The sequence below is a fragment of the Dipodomys ordii genome, unplaced genomic scaffold (genome assembly GCF_000151885.1).
Source record: "Dipodomys ordii isolate 6190 unplaced genomic scaffold, Dord_2.0 Scaffold25, whole genome shotgun sequence".
Classification (NCBI taxonomy): Eukaryota; Metazoa; Chordata; class Mammalia; order Rodentia; family Heteromyidae; genus Dipodomys; species Dipodomys ordii.
The window spans coordinates 9,002,147-9,016,042 of record NW_012267241.1 but is presented as its reverse complement, the minus strand read 5'-3'; the positions used below and the strand labels follow the sequence as shown (position 1 = coordinate 9,016,042).

General features: G+C 36.5%; 1 protein-coding gene across 1 annotated transcript in view; it reads right to left on the bottom strand.

Moving 5' to 3' along the window:
• Rprd1a (regulation of nuclear pre-mRNA domain containing 1A) overlaps positions 1–13,678 on the bottom strand; it is a 29,874-nt gene extending 16,196 nt beyond the window's left edge. The window contains exons 1-6 of the mRNA XM_013014800.1: positions 13,627–13,678; positions 12,904–13,033; positions 10,624–10,730; positions 10,444–10,538; positions 7,095–7,221; positions 6,806–6,981 (exon numbers count right to left, since the gene is read on the bottom strand). Of these exons, the coding sequence (XP_012870254.1) occupies positions 6,806–6,981; positions 7,095–7,221; positions 10,444–10,538; positions 10,624–10,730; positions 12,904–13,033; positions 13,627–13,678 (687 nt within the window). The remainder of the gene's footprint in view (positions 1–6,805; positions 6,982–7,094; positions 7,222–10,443; positions 10,539–10,623; positions 10,731–12,903; positions 13,034–13,626) is intronic.
• Between the last annotated feature and the right edge of the window lie 218 nt (positions 13,679–13,896).

Sequence of the window (13,896 nt, the reverse complement as noted above, 5' to 3'; positions counted from 1 at the left end):
AAGTTGTACTTGGGCTGGGAAGGTGGCTCAGTGGTAGAGCGCTTGCCTTGCATGCATGAGGCCCTGGGTTCGATTCCTCAGCACCACATAAGCAAAAAGAAAAAAGCCGGAAGTGGTGCTGTGGCTCAAGTGGTAGAGTGCTAGCCTTGAGCTGAAGAGCTGAGGGACAGCGCCCAGGCCCAGAGTGCAGGCCCCACAACTGGACCCAAAAAAAAAAAAAAAAAGAAAGTTGTACTGTTTGTTCATTCCAAATAGTTTGAGACAGAGTCTCCCTGTGTGGTCCATGATCCTACTTCTACCTGCTGAGTGGTAGAATTACATAAATATACTACCACACTATTTTCCCATTTCTTTATTCTTTCCTCTTCTGAGTTTTCTGTTCACAAATTAGCAAACATGTCAAAAGTAAGCTACGATGATACTATACTAAGCATTTTGGTTTTGTACAGCAGGGTCTATGGAGTAATGTAGATGCCGATAATTGTGACAAAACTTCTAGCCACAAAAGTATCACTGGCTGGAAAGAAAAGAGAATTTGTATGCGTCTATGTTGGAACTCGATTAGCACAACTCTTACAGTTTAAGCTATTCTCATTTCATCTCTATTATGGCTGTAATACTGTTACTTGTACTATTTCCCTGAATACTTGCCTAGAGTTCTCAAATTATGCCTTTGCTGAACTGAAAAGATATATTTTCATTACTTGATATTAAAGATATTGTTTTATGTATACTAATTGGGGATGAGGGAAATGTCCACGTGTTCAGGTGTGGAAAGCTAAAGGACACCACCAAGGCCCTGACTTCTCATTACTGGCATACACACAAAAACTGATCAACTTGTAGGTGGTACTTGTGTCATCAATGGAGTCTAAAACTGAGTACATACTTTTCAATTAAAAAAAAAAACTTTACTACTACCTTATTGCCACATAAACATTTTCTAGGCCTCACTGCTGCAAATCACTCTACATGCTAATCCACTTAACAACCACAAACAGGTTTCCAAACAAACACTGCCAATGTTGTGATTCCTCTGCTATAACCACCTGCTTAGTGAAATTCAAGTGCCACAATGTAGCCCAACTCACTTTCTAATACCACTTCACTCCTTCTACAAACTCTCAGCTGCTAGAGTAACACACACTGTAGCAGTTAACTGTCAAGCCTTTCCTTTGCCTCTGCAGGTAGAGTAACTGCATTATCTACATAACATACTTATCTATATAACTGCTTATCTACATAAATTCTTTTACCACAATAATGCCTCTCTTGACAGGAGAGGCATTCCATGAATAAGTGAGCAAGCAAAGGGAAATGCAATGTGCACTCTATTCTCACATATTCCAACTATGTGAAAGGATTCAGATCTCATTTCTCGCTCCAGCTTTTCCACTAGGTGGCAGTTACCTTCCCCACATCCAACAGGTAACTGCTGAGTCCTGCCCATGCTAAGGAGTTGGAAATTGTCAATGCTTCTTCTTATTGAAGGGACAAAAGAACAGCATAATTTACAACTTAGAAACTCCCATTTTCTCCCCATGTTCAAAATGATCAGCCAATCTTCTAGATACTGTGCCTTGAACACAGACCATCTAAATCTTTTTAAGGACAGTAGGCCTCTCTTACCTAGGGTTATAGTTTCAACATGGTCCAAAAATATTCCAATTGTGCAAATGGCAATGAAGATATTTTGAAGGGCTGGAGGTGTGGCCCAAGTAGTGCAGGACTTGCCTAGCACACACAAAGCCCTGGGTTCAATCCCCAGAACCACAAAAATAAAAATAATTGAAAGCCAGCTGTTGGTAGCTCATGCCTGTAATCCTAGCTAGTCACGAGGCTGAGATCTGAGGATTGCAGTTCAAAGCCAGCCTGGGCAGGAAAGTCCGAGAGACTCTTATCTCCAATAAACCACCAGAAAACCAGAAATGGCGCTGTGGCTCAAGTGGTAGAGCACTCACCTTGAGCTGAAGAGCTCAGGGACAGCACCCAGGCCCAGAATTCAGGCCCCATAACCAAAATACAATAACTGAGAAATCACTCATATAGCATTTCAATATAGTTTATTTTTGTTAATCTCTGTCAGAGCCTAACTTGTAAGTTAAACTTTACCATAGGTATATATAGGGAAAAACAGATTTTATACAGGTTGGCACTATGATCCATTCTTTCAGACACCCGCTATGTCTTAGAAGCATCCACCACAGATAATGGGATGCTACTGAATTATAAGACATAAAAATAAGTTAAGTAGGGTGAGGAAGTGGCCCACTTGCCTAGCATATACAAAAGCCTGGGTTTGATCCCCAGCAGAAAAGCTAGCCAATTACTCTAGATATACTTTTATCCAAAAATCAAGTATCTGAAGTATTCTTATTCCTTTAAAGTACTGACTCTTACTGATTTTTATTACAAAGTCCCATACTGTGTTTAACAGAAACAGCTGAAAGCCTATTAGGAAAAATACTCTAGACACTAAGGATATGACAATAAACATGAAAAAAATCCAAGTTTTCCTCATGTCCTAGAGTGCACATTCGAGTAATAAATACACAAGACTAAGTACAGAGTGGTAAACGTTCAAGTAGGGGAAATATTTAGTAAAGAAAAACAAGACAACAGTTTTGCTGTGGAAGGGGAAGGTATAGTGGGTGGAACCAAAGGAATGGGACAGAAGACTGAATGTACTGAGAACATGTTAGCAATGGGCAGAGCAAAAGCCCTGATATGGAAATGTACTTCATGGGCTTGAAGTACCAAGTGGAAGGCACACACTGGCTTATTACTCAAGATTTCACAGGCCACTGTACAAATTTATTTATTGCTGGTCCAGAGGCTTGAACTCAGGGTCAGCTGTCCCTAAGCCTCCTTGTGCTCAAGGTTAGTGCTCTACCACCTTAGCTACATACCACTTCCAGCTTTTTCTGAGTAATTTACTGGAGATAAGAGTCTCACGGACTTTCCAGGCTGGCTTCAAACTGTGATCGTCAGATGATCTCAGCCTCCTAAGTGGGTAGATTACATGTGAGCCACCAGTGCTCAGCTCACTGTATGAATGTAAAAAAAAGATACAAAAGACTAAGGAGAAGCAGTGGAGTGCTTTAAACAGGGGTGTGACAGGACCTGGCTCCTCCTTACAAGATGCATCAAGTAATAGTCATGCAGGAGATAGATACTAGAAGGACCAGGCAATACCAGTCAGGCATAGTGGTACATGCCTTTAATCCTAGTTCAGGAAGTAGAGTTAAGAGGATCAGAAGGTCAAGGCCAGCCTGGGCTATATAGTGAGACTGTAACAAAATTAATAAAATATTAAATACAAATAAAATGGTAAAAATAGAGGGCGAGAACTAATCAAAATCCATATATATCATAATTATGACTAGATGAAATTATAAACATGCAAGTTAGAAATAAAATCATATACTGGGTGTCCGCTCATACCTGTAATCCTAGCTACTCAGAGAGCTGAGAGCTGAGGATTATGGTTCAAAGCCAGCCTGGGCAGGAAAGTCTGTGAGACTACCAAAAACCTGGATTTGGCACTATGGCTCAAAGTGGTAGAGCACTAGCCCTAAGCACAAAAGCTCAGGAACAGTACCCAGGCCTCGAGTCCAAGAACCAGGAGGGGGAAAATGAAAATCTATGTAATGAAAGATAAAAACCAAACCAAAAAAAAAAAAAAAGAGATAAAACAAATGGGCTTCTAATATGTTTATACTAGTCTCTGACATAAAATCTCACAAGACTTATCTCCACAATGGCAATGCCTGTCACCTCAGTGACAGTAGGGAAGCACAGAGATAAGCCTGGATACAATGAAAGACCATACCCCAAAAAGCAACCAAAGTGGTAGAATACCTGCCTAGCAAGTGTGAGGCCTACAATTCAAATCTCACTACTGCTCATATATCTATAAATACACACACAATAGAGAGAACCAATTCCTTAACATATTTATGTCCCATTTTCAATATCCAGCTAATCAGTTAAATGTTCAGATACATGGGAACTGTGAACTATGTGATTATCACTGCTGATATGAAAAATGTAAGCCTTTTCTCCCCAGTTCAGTGTCAACTTTAAAGTGATGCCACCTACTTAGTTGAAAGAATGTCTAAATATCCCAAGTAATTTCCCAATCATCTCACAAAAGAATCAATTAGGTCAAAATGGAAATATATAAAAAGTTCTGCTGAATAATTCCATTGTTTATGAAGTTGTATATATATATTTTTTGGGGTCCAGTAGTGGGGCCTGAACTCTGGGCCTGGGCGCTGTCCCTCAGCTCTTCAGTTCAAGGCTAGCGCTCTACCACTTGAGCCACAGCGCCACTTCCGGCTTTTTTCTTTTTTGCTTATGTGGTGCTGAGGAATCGAACCCAGGGCCTCATGAGTGCAAGGCAAGCGCTCTACCACTGAGCCACCTTCCCAGCCCCATGAAGTTGTATATTTCTTGTAAAAAAAAAAAAAAGTTGCCTATAAGCTGGACATAGCTTAAGCCTATACTCCTAGCTACCTGGGAGGTGGAGAACAGGGAGAATTGTGGTTAGAAGCCAGCCTGGGTATAAAAGTTAGATTCCATCTGACCCAATAGCTAGGCACAGTGGTGTATGCCTATTATCCCATGTAGGCTGCCTTCCTGTAGAGGGGAAGCTCTATGGGCAGGCATGGTGGCACATGCCTGTCATCACTATCAACAGTGCACAAGTAGGAAGATCACAACCCAGGCCTGCCTGGCCTTAAAGTGAGACCCTACCTCAAAAATAATACAAGTGGTAAAGCATCTACCTTGCAAGTTACTGAGGCCCTGAGTTCAATACTCGGTACTGCTACAAAGAAAGAAGCCAAATGTAATTGAGATAATTGGTGGTTTCTCTTATAATGGTAACATGCAGTTATGCTGAACAAAATTTCCTAGGAGATTTTAAGACAATGGTTCTATCTGAAGTAGGAGGGATTAAAAAGAGTAAAAGAATGAGGGTTTAGCTTTTACTGTAATCTTACATTTCTCTAAGTAAAAACAGAAAGTAAATGTACACAAACTATGGAGGCAAAAGTCCCTGTATTCTAAACAATTACTAACTCTTTGGGACTTTGAGCAAGCTACTTTTGTCTCTTTCTGCCTCAGTTCCATGTGAGAATCATACATTCTGCTGTATATATTTAATGAACTTACTTGTGACATGCCTAGAATATTCTTGGCCTCACCACCTATAACAACTGACCAAAACCTGGCTTGAATGGACTGGGGGAAGAAAGGGTTACTGAGGATAAGGATATGGGGGAAAATATGCTGCTCTATTTTTGACACATACATTTCAAATATAAATTCTAACTTTGAAACTACTGATAAGTGGCCAACATGTGAGAAAGCAGTATAAGTAGAAAAATAAAAAAAAGTTTCAGTCTTCTCTTCAGTTTTCAAAAACATGAGACAATACAGGCTTTAGAGTTTGATATTTATTTTTATCAGGAAGAATATGCTAATGGTGATGACATCATTAGAAGATACGCCCATGTCCAATATCTGCAACACAAGCTCAACATAAGTTAAAGAAATTATACCAAAAAGACTGAAGACAAAATTGTACAATATTACTTACCCTTATCTCTGCAGACAATAAAAGAAGCGACACTATATTTAAAACTGAAGTTTAACCACAAGATCAAGACATGGTAAGTGAACTATTAAAATTCATCTTTTAAGAAATTGCATCTTTATCAAAGTGGGCAATCTTTTTAAGGGCAGAGCACAGTGGCAATAACTGAGTTTATGTGAGCAGAGAAGCAGAAAACTGAAAAAGGATAATGCTAAAATAAGCTGTAAATCTGGGGTGGGATAATCAAGTAGCTCTCTTGACAGTTGCAATGGCAAGCCGGTTCAAGCACCATCTGGGGCATAAATTAGAGACTGCTGAATGAAGAACTAAGTAATAATGAATGAAAGCAACTTAATATTGGGAGGGATGGGTGAGAATGTTGAAAAGGGTGACACTGATCAAAATGCATTGTACTTATAAATGTCATTGTTAAATGGCAAATCCTTGCAACTTAAAAGTACTACTATTATACACCTGCAAATTTATAGTGGACTGTCTAAAAACAAATTATAAACTCACTTACATACTATTAGAATAAGATATTGGTAAGGCAGAAAAAAATTTAAACAAAAACGAGTGAACTGAATGACTCTTTAAAGAAAACCAAATCTAATGCATTTATTCCCGCTCACAGAAAATATAAGACTCTTTAAAATTACCTTCTAAACTCCCAGACTTCTGATCAACAGTACCAAATTGTTACTTAAATGTTGATAGTATGTGTGAGCCCAGCAAGTGTAGGTGGGAAAATGTTAAGTGTCAGAACTGAGGGTGAACAAGGCAGTCATCTGAAGATTTAATGATACAACTAAAAGACTATATTCACTTAGAACAGGGACTGAGTAAGTCTAACCATAATTTAATGCAGTTACCACCAGGCTTCATTCCCATTATTATTTTTCTATTCTGTGCTTGAAAATCAGAGTTTAAGTACATAGAATTCTACTTTTGCCTGGGACTTCACATTAATAATTTTCAAATTTAACCAATTCTGCTAATTCCAAATTTCTATGCTTAAAGCAGGTTGACTTAGTTTAAGTACAGAGAAGGCCACTAATGTAAAGGGAAGCTTACCTGAGCCACTGCCTAAAAAACTCCACAATCCAAGAAATTCAAGATGTGCAGGCACATTAAGGTATATTAAAATTCCTACCAAAAAGTAAATTAAATAAAGAAGCACTAAAGAAGCAAAAGATTACGCACTTCCAATTTATGCTCTTTCTCTGCAAGGGCTTCCTTTTGACAACGAAGAAAATCTGCTAACATTCGAGTGAGCTGCTTTCTATCATCTATTTCTGCCGCCAATCTGCCATTATAATCTGCCAGCAACATACAAGCATCCTCTACCATTTTAGAAAGCCTTTCTCCAGATTCTTTATCTAGGAAAAGCATAGGATAATAAAATTATTACAAAATAAAAACAATGATATATGCTGTTCCCACATTCTGCCTCCTCCCAAAAAACATTCTGGAATACATTTTATCTTCTTACCTGTTATTTTATCAAGGAGAGATACTTCTTGAACTTCCACAGGCAAAGAAGCTATCCGCTGATGGACTGCTGCATCACCAGAAGCTGCATTTTCTAGATCTTGCAGGGCTCTAACGAGATCTAGAGTCTAAAAAGTTATACAACTTCAAGACCAAAGTAAACAGTGTTAACAAATACAAAACACTTAACATTTACTTCATATTCCTAACCCTATGATGCACATACTAACTCCAAGTTTTCATTTTATAAAGTGCTTTGAAGACAATCATTTCTTTTATAAATTAAAAAAACAAGCTACATTATATACAAAGCACTGAAACTGTAATCAAACAGATAATCTCTACCAAGTGGTAGAGACAGTATTAAAAAAAACGGTTGGATTCTTTAAATAAGGTGACTGACTTATGAGGCAGAGACATCACTGGAAAAGGGAAGTGACAGCTATTACTCAGAGCTTGTCAATAAATAATATACTTATTAAATTATTATTGCATGTATCATCATTAAATGAAGATTTACTTACACATTATATTGAACATTGAGGAAAGGAAAATATAAATCAACTATTACAAGAAAAAGTCTCAGATTCTATTTCTAAATGCTATAATTTAAAAAATAGGAGAAATGTAATCTGGGGATGGATATATGTTCAGATTTGATTATCCTATCATTAAAAAAAACTGTGTATATAATGGCTAATGTTTATGTATTGCTTAGCCAATATATAAATTATCTTATTAAAATATTTATTTTCACTATTTTTATAATATAATTAGAAAAGAACAATTATAGTATTTTAATTGCACTGTTCTCTTACTTATTTTATGTTCTTTACTTTTTTATTTTTGGCAGTGTTGAAGTGCTAGACAAACACTGAGCCACATTTTCAACCTTAACTCAACTGTTTCTATACCAGCTATAATTAAAAGAACAATTCCTCACTAGCAATTTCACAACACATAATATGTTATTCTAAAGAAAATTAAATTTTCTTTTTACTAGTCTCCATCCTTATCCATTTCATCTTTCTTTTTTAGTTTCTAAGTGACATTAAGAAAAAAATACATTTATATGTTTTTTGGGGAGTGTGTGCTAGTACTAGGGGCTTGAACTCAGGGTCTCACATTCTTGTTTTGCTTTTTAGGTTCACTGCTGGCATTCTACCACTTAAGCCGTATCTCCAATTGCTAGCTAATTAGAGATAAGAGCCTTCTGAATTTGCTGCCAAGATTGGCTTCGAATTTGACCCTCAAATCTCATCCTTTAGGGAGTATAAGCCAAAGGCATCCAGCTTAGGAAAAACAAACAAGCATACAAACACACATACAAACACACATACACACTTTAAATTATTGGATATTACTAATTCTGTGTACACAGAATTAGCTGGGTGTGGTAACATGTACCTATAAGTCCCAGCTACTGAGAAGGCTGAGGCAGGACTGCTTGAGACCAAGAGTTAAAGCCAGCTAAAACAAAAAAGCATACACTTGCTGGGTGTTTGTAATTCTAGCTGCTCAGGAGGCTGAGATCTGAGGATCACAGTTCAAAGCCACCCTGGGCAGGAAAGCGTAAGATTCTTATCTACAATTAACCAGCAAAAAGTCAGAAGTAGAGCTGTGGCTCAAGTGGTAGAATGCTAGCTTTAAACAAAAACAGCTAAAGGACAGTGCCCAGGCCCTAGAGTTCAAGTTCCAGTTCACATACTTGTAATCCTAGTGCTATATAGTAAGACTGTCATACTCCAAAAAAGGAAAATAAAAAAAAAAAAGAACTACCGGGTATATGTAACAAATGATTAAATTTGTTAAGAATTAATCTAGTAAGAAATAAGCCAATCTACATGTTATTAGAAGTGTATGAAAAACACAAAAAAATTGTAAATATTTAAATCTTCTATAAAGACATCTATTTCTCTTCTATAATGAAATTGCACTTAAAAGAGCAGTATGGTCTCTCAACTAATATAAAATGTTTCAATGAGCATTAGAAAGTTCTAAAATTTTCTACAGTTCTAGAAAGAAATTTACTTCATGGTATTAACAGTGCCTACCTCCAAATCTTATCTCATTACACATTTACATTCCTTCCTACATGAGTTAAATATAAATTCCCAATGCCTGATGAAAGATTAGGGAAAAAACCCACAGTTATCTAAAACACTAGACTAGGACTTGCTACTAGAGGACAGTGAATTAAATTGTAAACTGCACAGCGAGATGTTAGCCACTCCAAAATGTCATAAAATAGTGACTACAAAGCTGAACCAGTTAGAACTGGGCAGCACAACCAATTCTAAAACCAAAAGCAATAGCATTTTATATAAGTACTGGAGAAAGTCACATAATCACTGAAAAACATTCAAAAAGTCCAAAGGTGGTTATTCTTTCATCAGAGGAAGTGTAAGACGGTCAGATCCTACACCTAAAACTCAGGCAAAATATTGTTCATGGAATCATAATAGAGCTTTTAGCACAAAATGATTTTGTCATGAAATACAGAGAAACATGCATCTTAGTGTTTGATTTCTCCAACCAAACAATGTACAACTTGTGTTTTTCTTGTTGTTCACAGTGCTGGGGATTGCACCCAAGTCCTTGTGCATGCTGCCAAGTACCCTGAAGTATACTAATTTCTGAAAACTTACAACTGCTTCTGGACCAGACCTCAGCAGAAAGGCTCCGACCCATACAGTGAGTTATGTTTCTGTACCGTTTCTAGCCCTTAAAGATATTTACCTGATTAAGAGAACGGCTTTGTCTTCATTTTCTCCTTTTAAATTTTATCTGTCTCTCCTATACATTTCAAACATAGAAGAAGGAAGCTTAAAGTCTTAATGCCCACTTAATTAAGAGTTCCAAGTGTTTTTCTAGAATTCACTGAATGGTTTAGTATGAGAAAACTTAGAATATTAAGATAATTATTCTAATTTATCGTATTTTTCTATAGAACGCATGGGTTACATAGTCATAGAACTTCATGAATATAAGTTGTCATTCAAACACTCAGTTTTACACATTTGAAAGCAAAAGTATTTATAGGACTGGTATTCATCCCTAAGAACGGAATTTTACCGCACCTTGATCATATAACAACATATCCTTATCACATGTTTTATTTTAAAAATAAACTATTCAAGTGATAGACATTTTATCTCACCTAGTCATACTCAGGAATCAGAAATCCTCGTTCAATGCAAAATATACAGCACATAACATATTACTTCAAGCGTAAGCAACTGGTTAGCCAGAGAATTAAGTATACTAATGGAGCTTCTTTCTCGTACCTACTAATAAAGCTTGATGATCACACAAAATAAAATATTATCTCTTAACAGAGACAAGCTTACCTGGGGTGGTTCACTTGGAGATTCCAGAGAACAGTTTTCATTGTCATCCACTTTTATTTGCTCATAAGTTCGCTTCCTAGTCTTTTTATCACCATCTGCATTGAAAGAGCTTTTAAGTTTTAATAAAAGAATATACTTTAAATAAAAGACCACCTTATGAGATCAAGATTCTATACTTACAAAGAGCTTGCTTAAGTTGGTCTAATACATCATTTTCATAAACAGATCTTTCTTCCCAAATAGATAATACTCTTCCAAGATGTTTCTTACAACTTTCATCAGTTTCACTAAATAAAATAAACAAAAATGCTAACGGTAAAAACACATAATGCTACTGAAAAGGTAATGAGTAAATACAATCAGTATTTATTCTCTAGGAAAAAACTATCCAGATGTTCACTATGTTTCTTTATCCTTGAGGATAATGCTATTAAGGCAGACTCATTTCCTTAAAGAATTTAAGACATAATATTAAACAAAAAATTACCCCCAAAAATACAAATTTTAAGAAACACTACTAAGCATTGATAAAGAAGATGCTCTAATCTAATAATGGGGCTGAACATGAGGCTAAGGGAAACTTCTAATGGGCAACTTTTTAAGTATCCAACAAGTATTTATTGATTCAAGTCAAACTTCGACATAGAGATCAAATGGAGTTTTAGAGCTGTTATTATTTGTCTAGTGCTACAAAACAGAACAAGGTGCTACAGACAACAGAGGTCTAGCCCAGTTTAAGAAAGGTCAGAAAGAACATTTGAAGAAGTAATATCTAATCTGAGATCTAAGATTGTATAAACAGGAAAATATACTGAAAACAAATTACTTCCAACCATTTCCTACCTGGTTCATCACTGCCACTGTAGACGGAGCTACTAGTACCTCTGCCTAAATTTTTGTGAATACTCACTGATCTCTCAGCCTTTACTCTTTTCACTCTACTCATCTAATGCTAAATCAGATCATATTGTTCTCAATGGTCCAAGAGCTACCAACCACAACAGAAATGAAAGCAATCTTTATATTCTCTAATATTTCTTCCATAAAAATCTCCTTGTAGGGGCTAGGAATATGGCTTAGTGGTAGAGTGCTTGCCTAGCATATATGAAGCCCTGGGTTTGATTCCCCAGTACTACATAAACAGAAAAGGCTGGAGGTGGCACTGTGGCTCAACTGGTAGAGTGCCAGCTTTGAGCAAAAGAAGATCAGAGACAGTGCCCAGGTCCTGAGTTCAAGCCCAGGACTGGGAAAAAACAAGCAAAACCTCCTTGTTTTCAAAGTGTAAGGGGAGGTCCAAAGATACAAAGGGTGAACAAAGGCAGCAATAGTACTCATTGGCCACTCTGTTGAAAATGAACTATGCGATTTGTGAGTGGCAAATGGGAGGGAAAAACTGGGAGAGAGCTAGTGAAGGAGTGACACTGTCCAAAAGGAAATGTACTTATGTAACTATAACACTTCTGTACATCACCACTATAATAACCATTAAAAATTTTTAAAATCTTGTTGATCTTCAAACATGCTAACCACACAAGTTATCTATTTATGCTGAGTATTCTGTCTATATACCTTTCTTCCTATTCAAAAGACTCCTTTCATTCTTGTTTAATCTCTGTACAAATGCTAGGTCCCTCAGTTTTCTTTATCTTATCATACATCTGAGCATTGTCATACCCTCTAATTCCTTCTGTTTCATGTTTCCATAGAACATGTGTCATCTGACATAAAATATGCACTTATTTGTCCAGCTGTTATTATCTTTTATATCTTCTGAAATGTAAGTTCTACTAAACCAGAACTTGGTCTTCTTCATTACTATATACTAAGCTTAGCAAAAGGAGACTTACACCCTTCTATCAATCCACATAAATCAACACCACTCCCCATTCTACACTATTCTATTTATTTGATTAGCTATTACAATATATGCTGGCATATACTGGTAGGAAATAAATATTTTAGGAAGCATAAAGTATTGATTCCACTTTCAGAATTACTTGCAGCAAAACTTTTCAAACAAGTTTATGCTTACCATAAGTAAATATTCTTTATTTCCAAAACATAAATGCCATAAAATGTTAGGACATATAGCTAAACATTAAAAAAAAGAACTTTAAAAATCATCATATAAGTGATATGAGGGGAAATAGTGCTTATAAGTTTTATGCTCACTAAATTTTACTTCAATAGTCTCACTGACTTCACTAAACTTCACTCTAATATAGGAGTTACTTCTGATCTCTTAAAAGAAAGCTATAATTCAAGACTTCCAAATGCCCATCTTCCCAGTTCAGATTTCCTTGGTAACATTTACCCAAAAATTCAAATTAGAGATAAATTTTTTTTCAAACACAACCTTCAAAGAAATGCTTTCTAGTTTTTTACTGTAATGGTAAATTTAAGCAAAAGACATACTATACACTTAAAACAGATTCCTGAATCCCCATACAATGATCATACCTGGAAACATGCTTAAAAGCCTCCACTATAACTGGTGCAAAGTCCTTTGTAAACTCTGGCCCCTTCCTTTTGCTGTTCTGAATGACATCATTGGCTAGGTAGAGAAAAGTAAGCTTCCTGTTGGGTTTCGCTGAAAAATAATTAAGAACAAATCTTTAATCCACTTAAAATATCTTTATCTTAGACAAACTTTTTTTAATATCTGAATTAAGCTGCTTGAGAACTAAATAAACTTAACCAACCCTTTGTATCATGTTCACCCCCAGCATTCTTCTACTATCTAACGCATCAAATCCCCGCTACTCCAGGATGACTACTCTAGCACTTCTGAAGATCCACCATGGGAGGAAAAAGAACCTAAAAGGAGTAGGTAAGTACATGCCCTCCATTTTTAGGAATTTTTAAAATGTTTTTCGTAAACATTATTTCACTCATCTCCTCTAAGAGAAAGGGGTTATATAATAGTTCCTCTCATGTATTCATGAGTTCAACTCTGGCTTTAAAATAAACAAACAAAAACTAGCCAGCTCCTGATGGCTTATTTCTGTAATCTTAGCTATTCAGGAGGCTGATACCTAAGAATTGTGGTCCAAAGTCAACTTGGGCAGAAGTGGATCAAGTTGATAGAGGACTAGCCCTGGGTAAACAAACAGCTCAAGGACAGTGCCCAGGCCCTGAGTTCAAGACCCACAATCAAACCCCCCCCTCCAAAAAAAACCCCACTTTTTCTTCCATATTCTAGAACATCTTTCTCCAGGTTTCTTGATTTCTTCATTCTGTATTAAGTTGTTCTGAAGCAATCACCCCCAACAGTGTATCTACTGCCGATTTTCCCCCCAACTAAACCATGATGCTTTAGTACAGGAAACACTAGTAGTAGACTGAGTTCAGTCTCTTAACACTTAAAGATAACTTAGTACCAAAGAATTTATTCAAACAATATTAAGGCAACAAACTAAAATTTAAAAACACATTTTTCATAGAAATAAAATG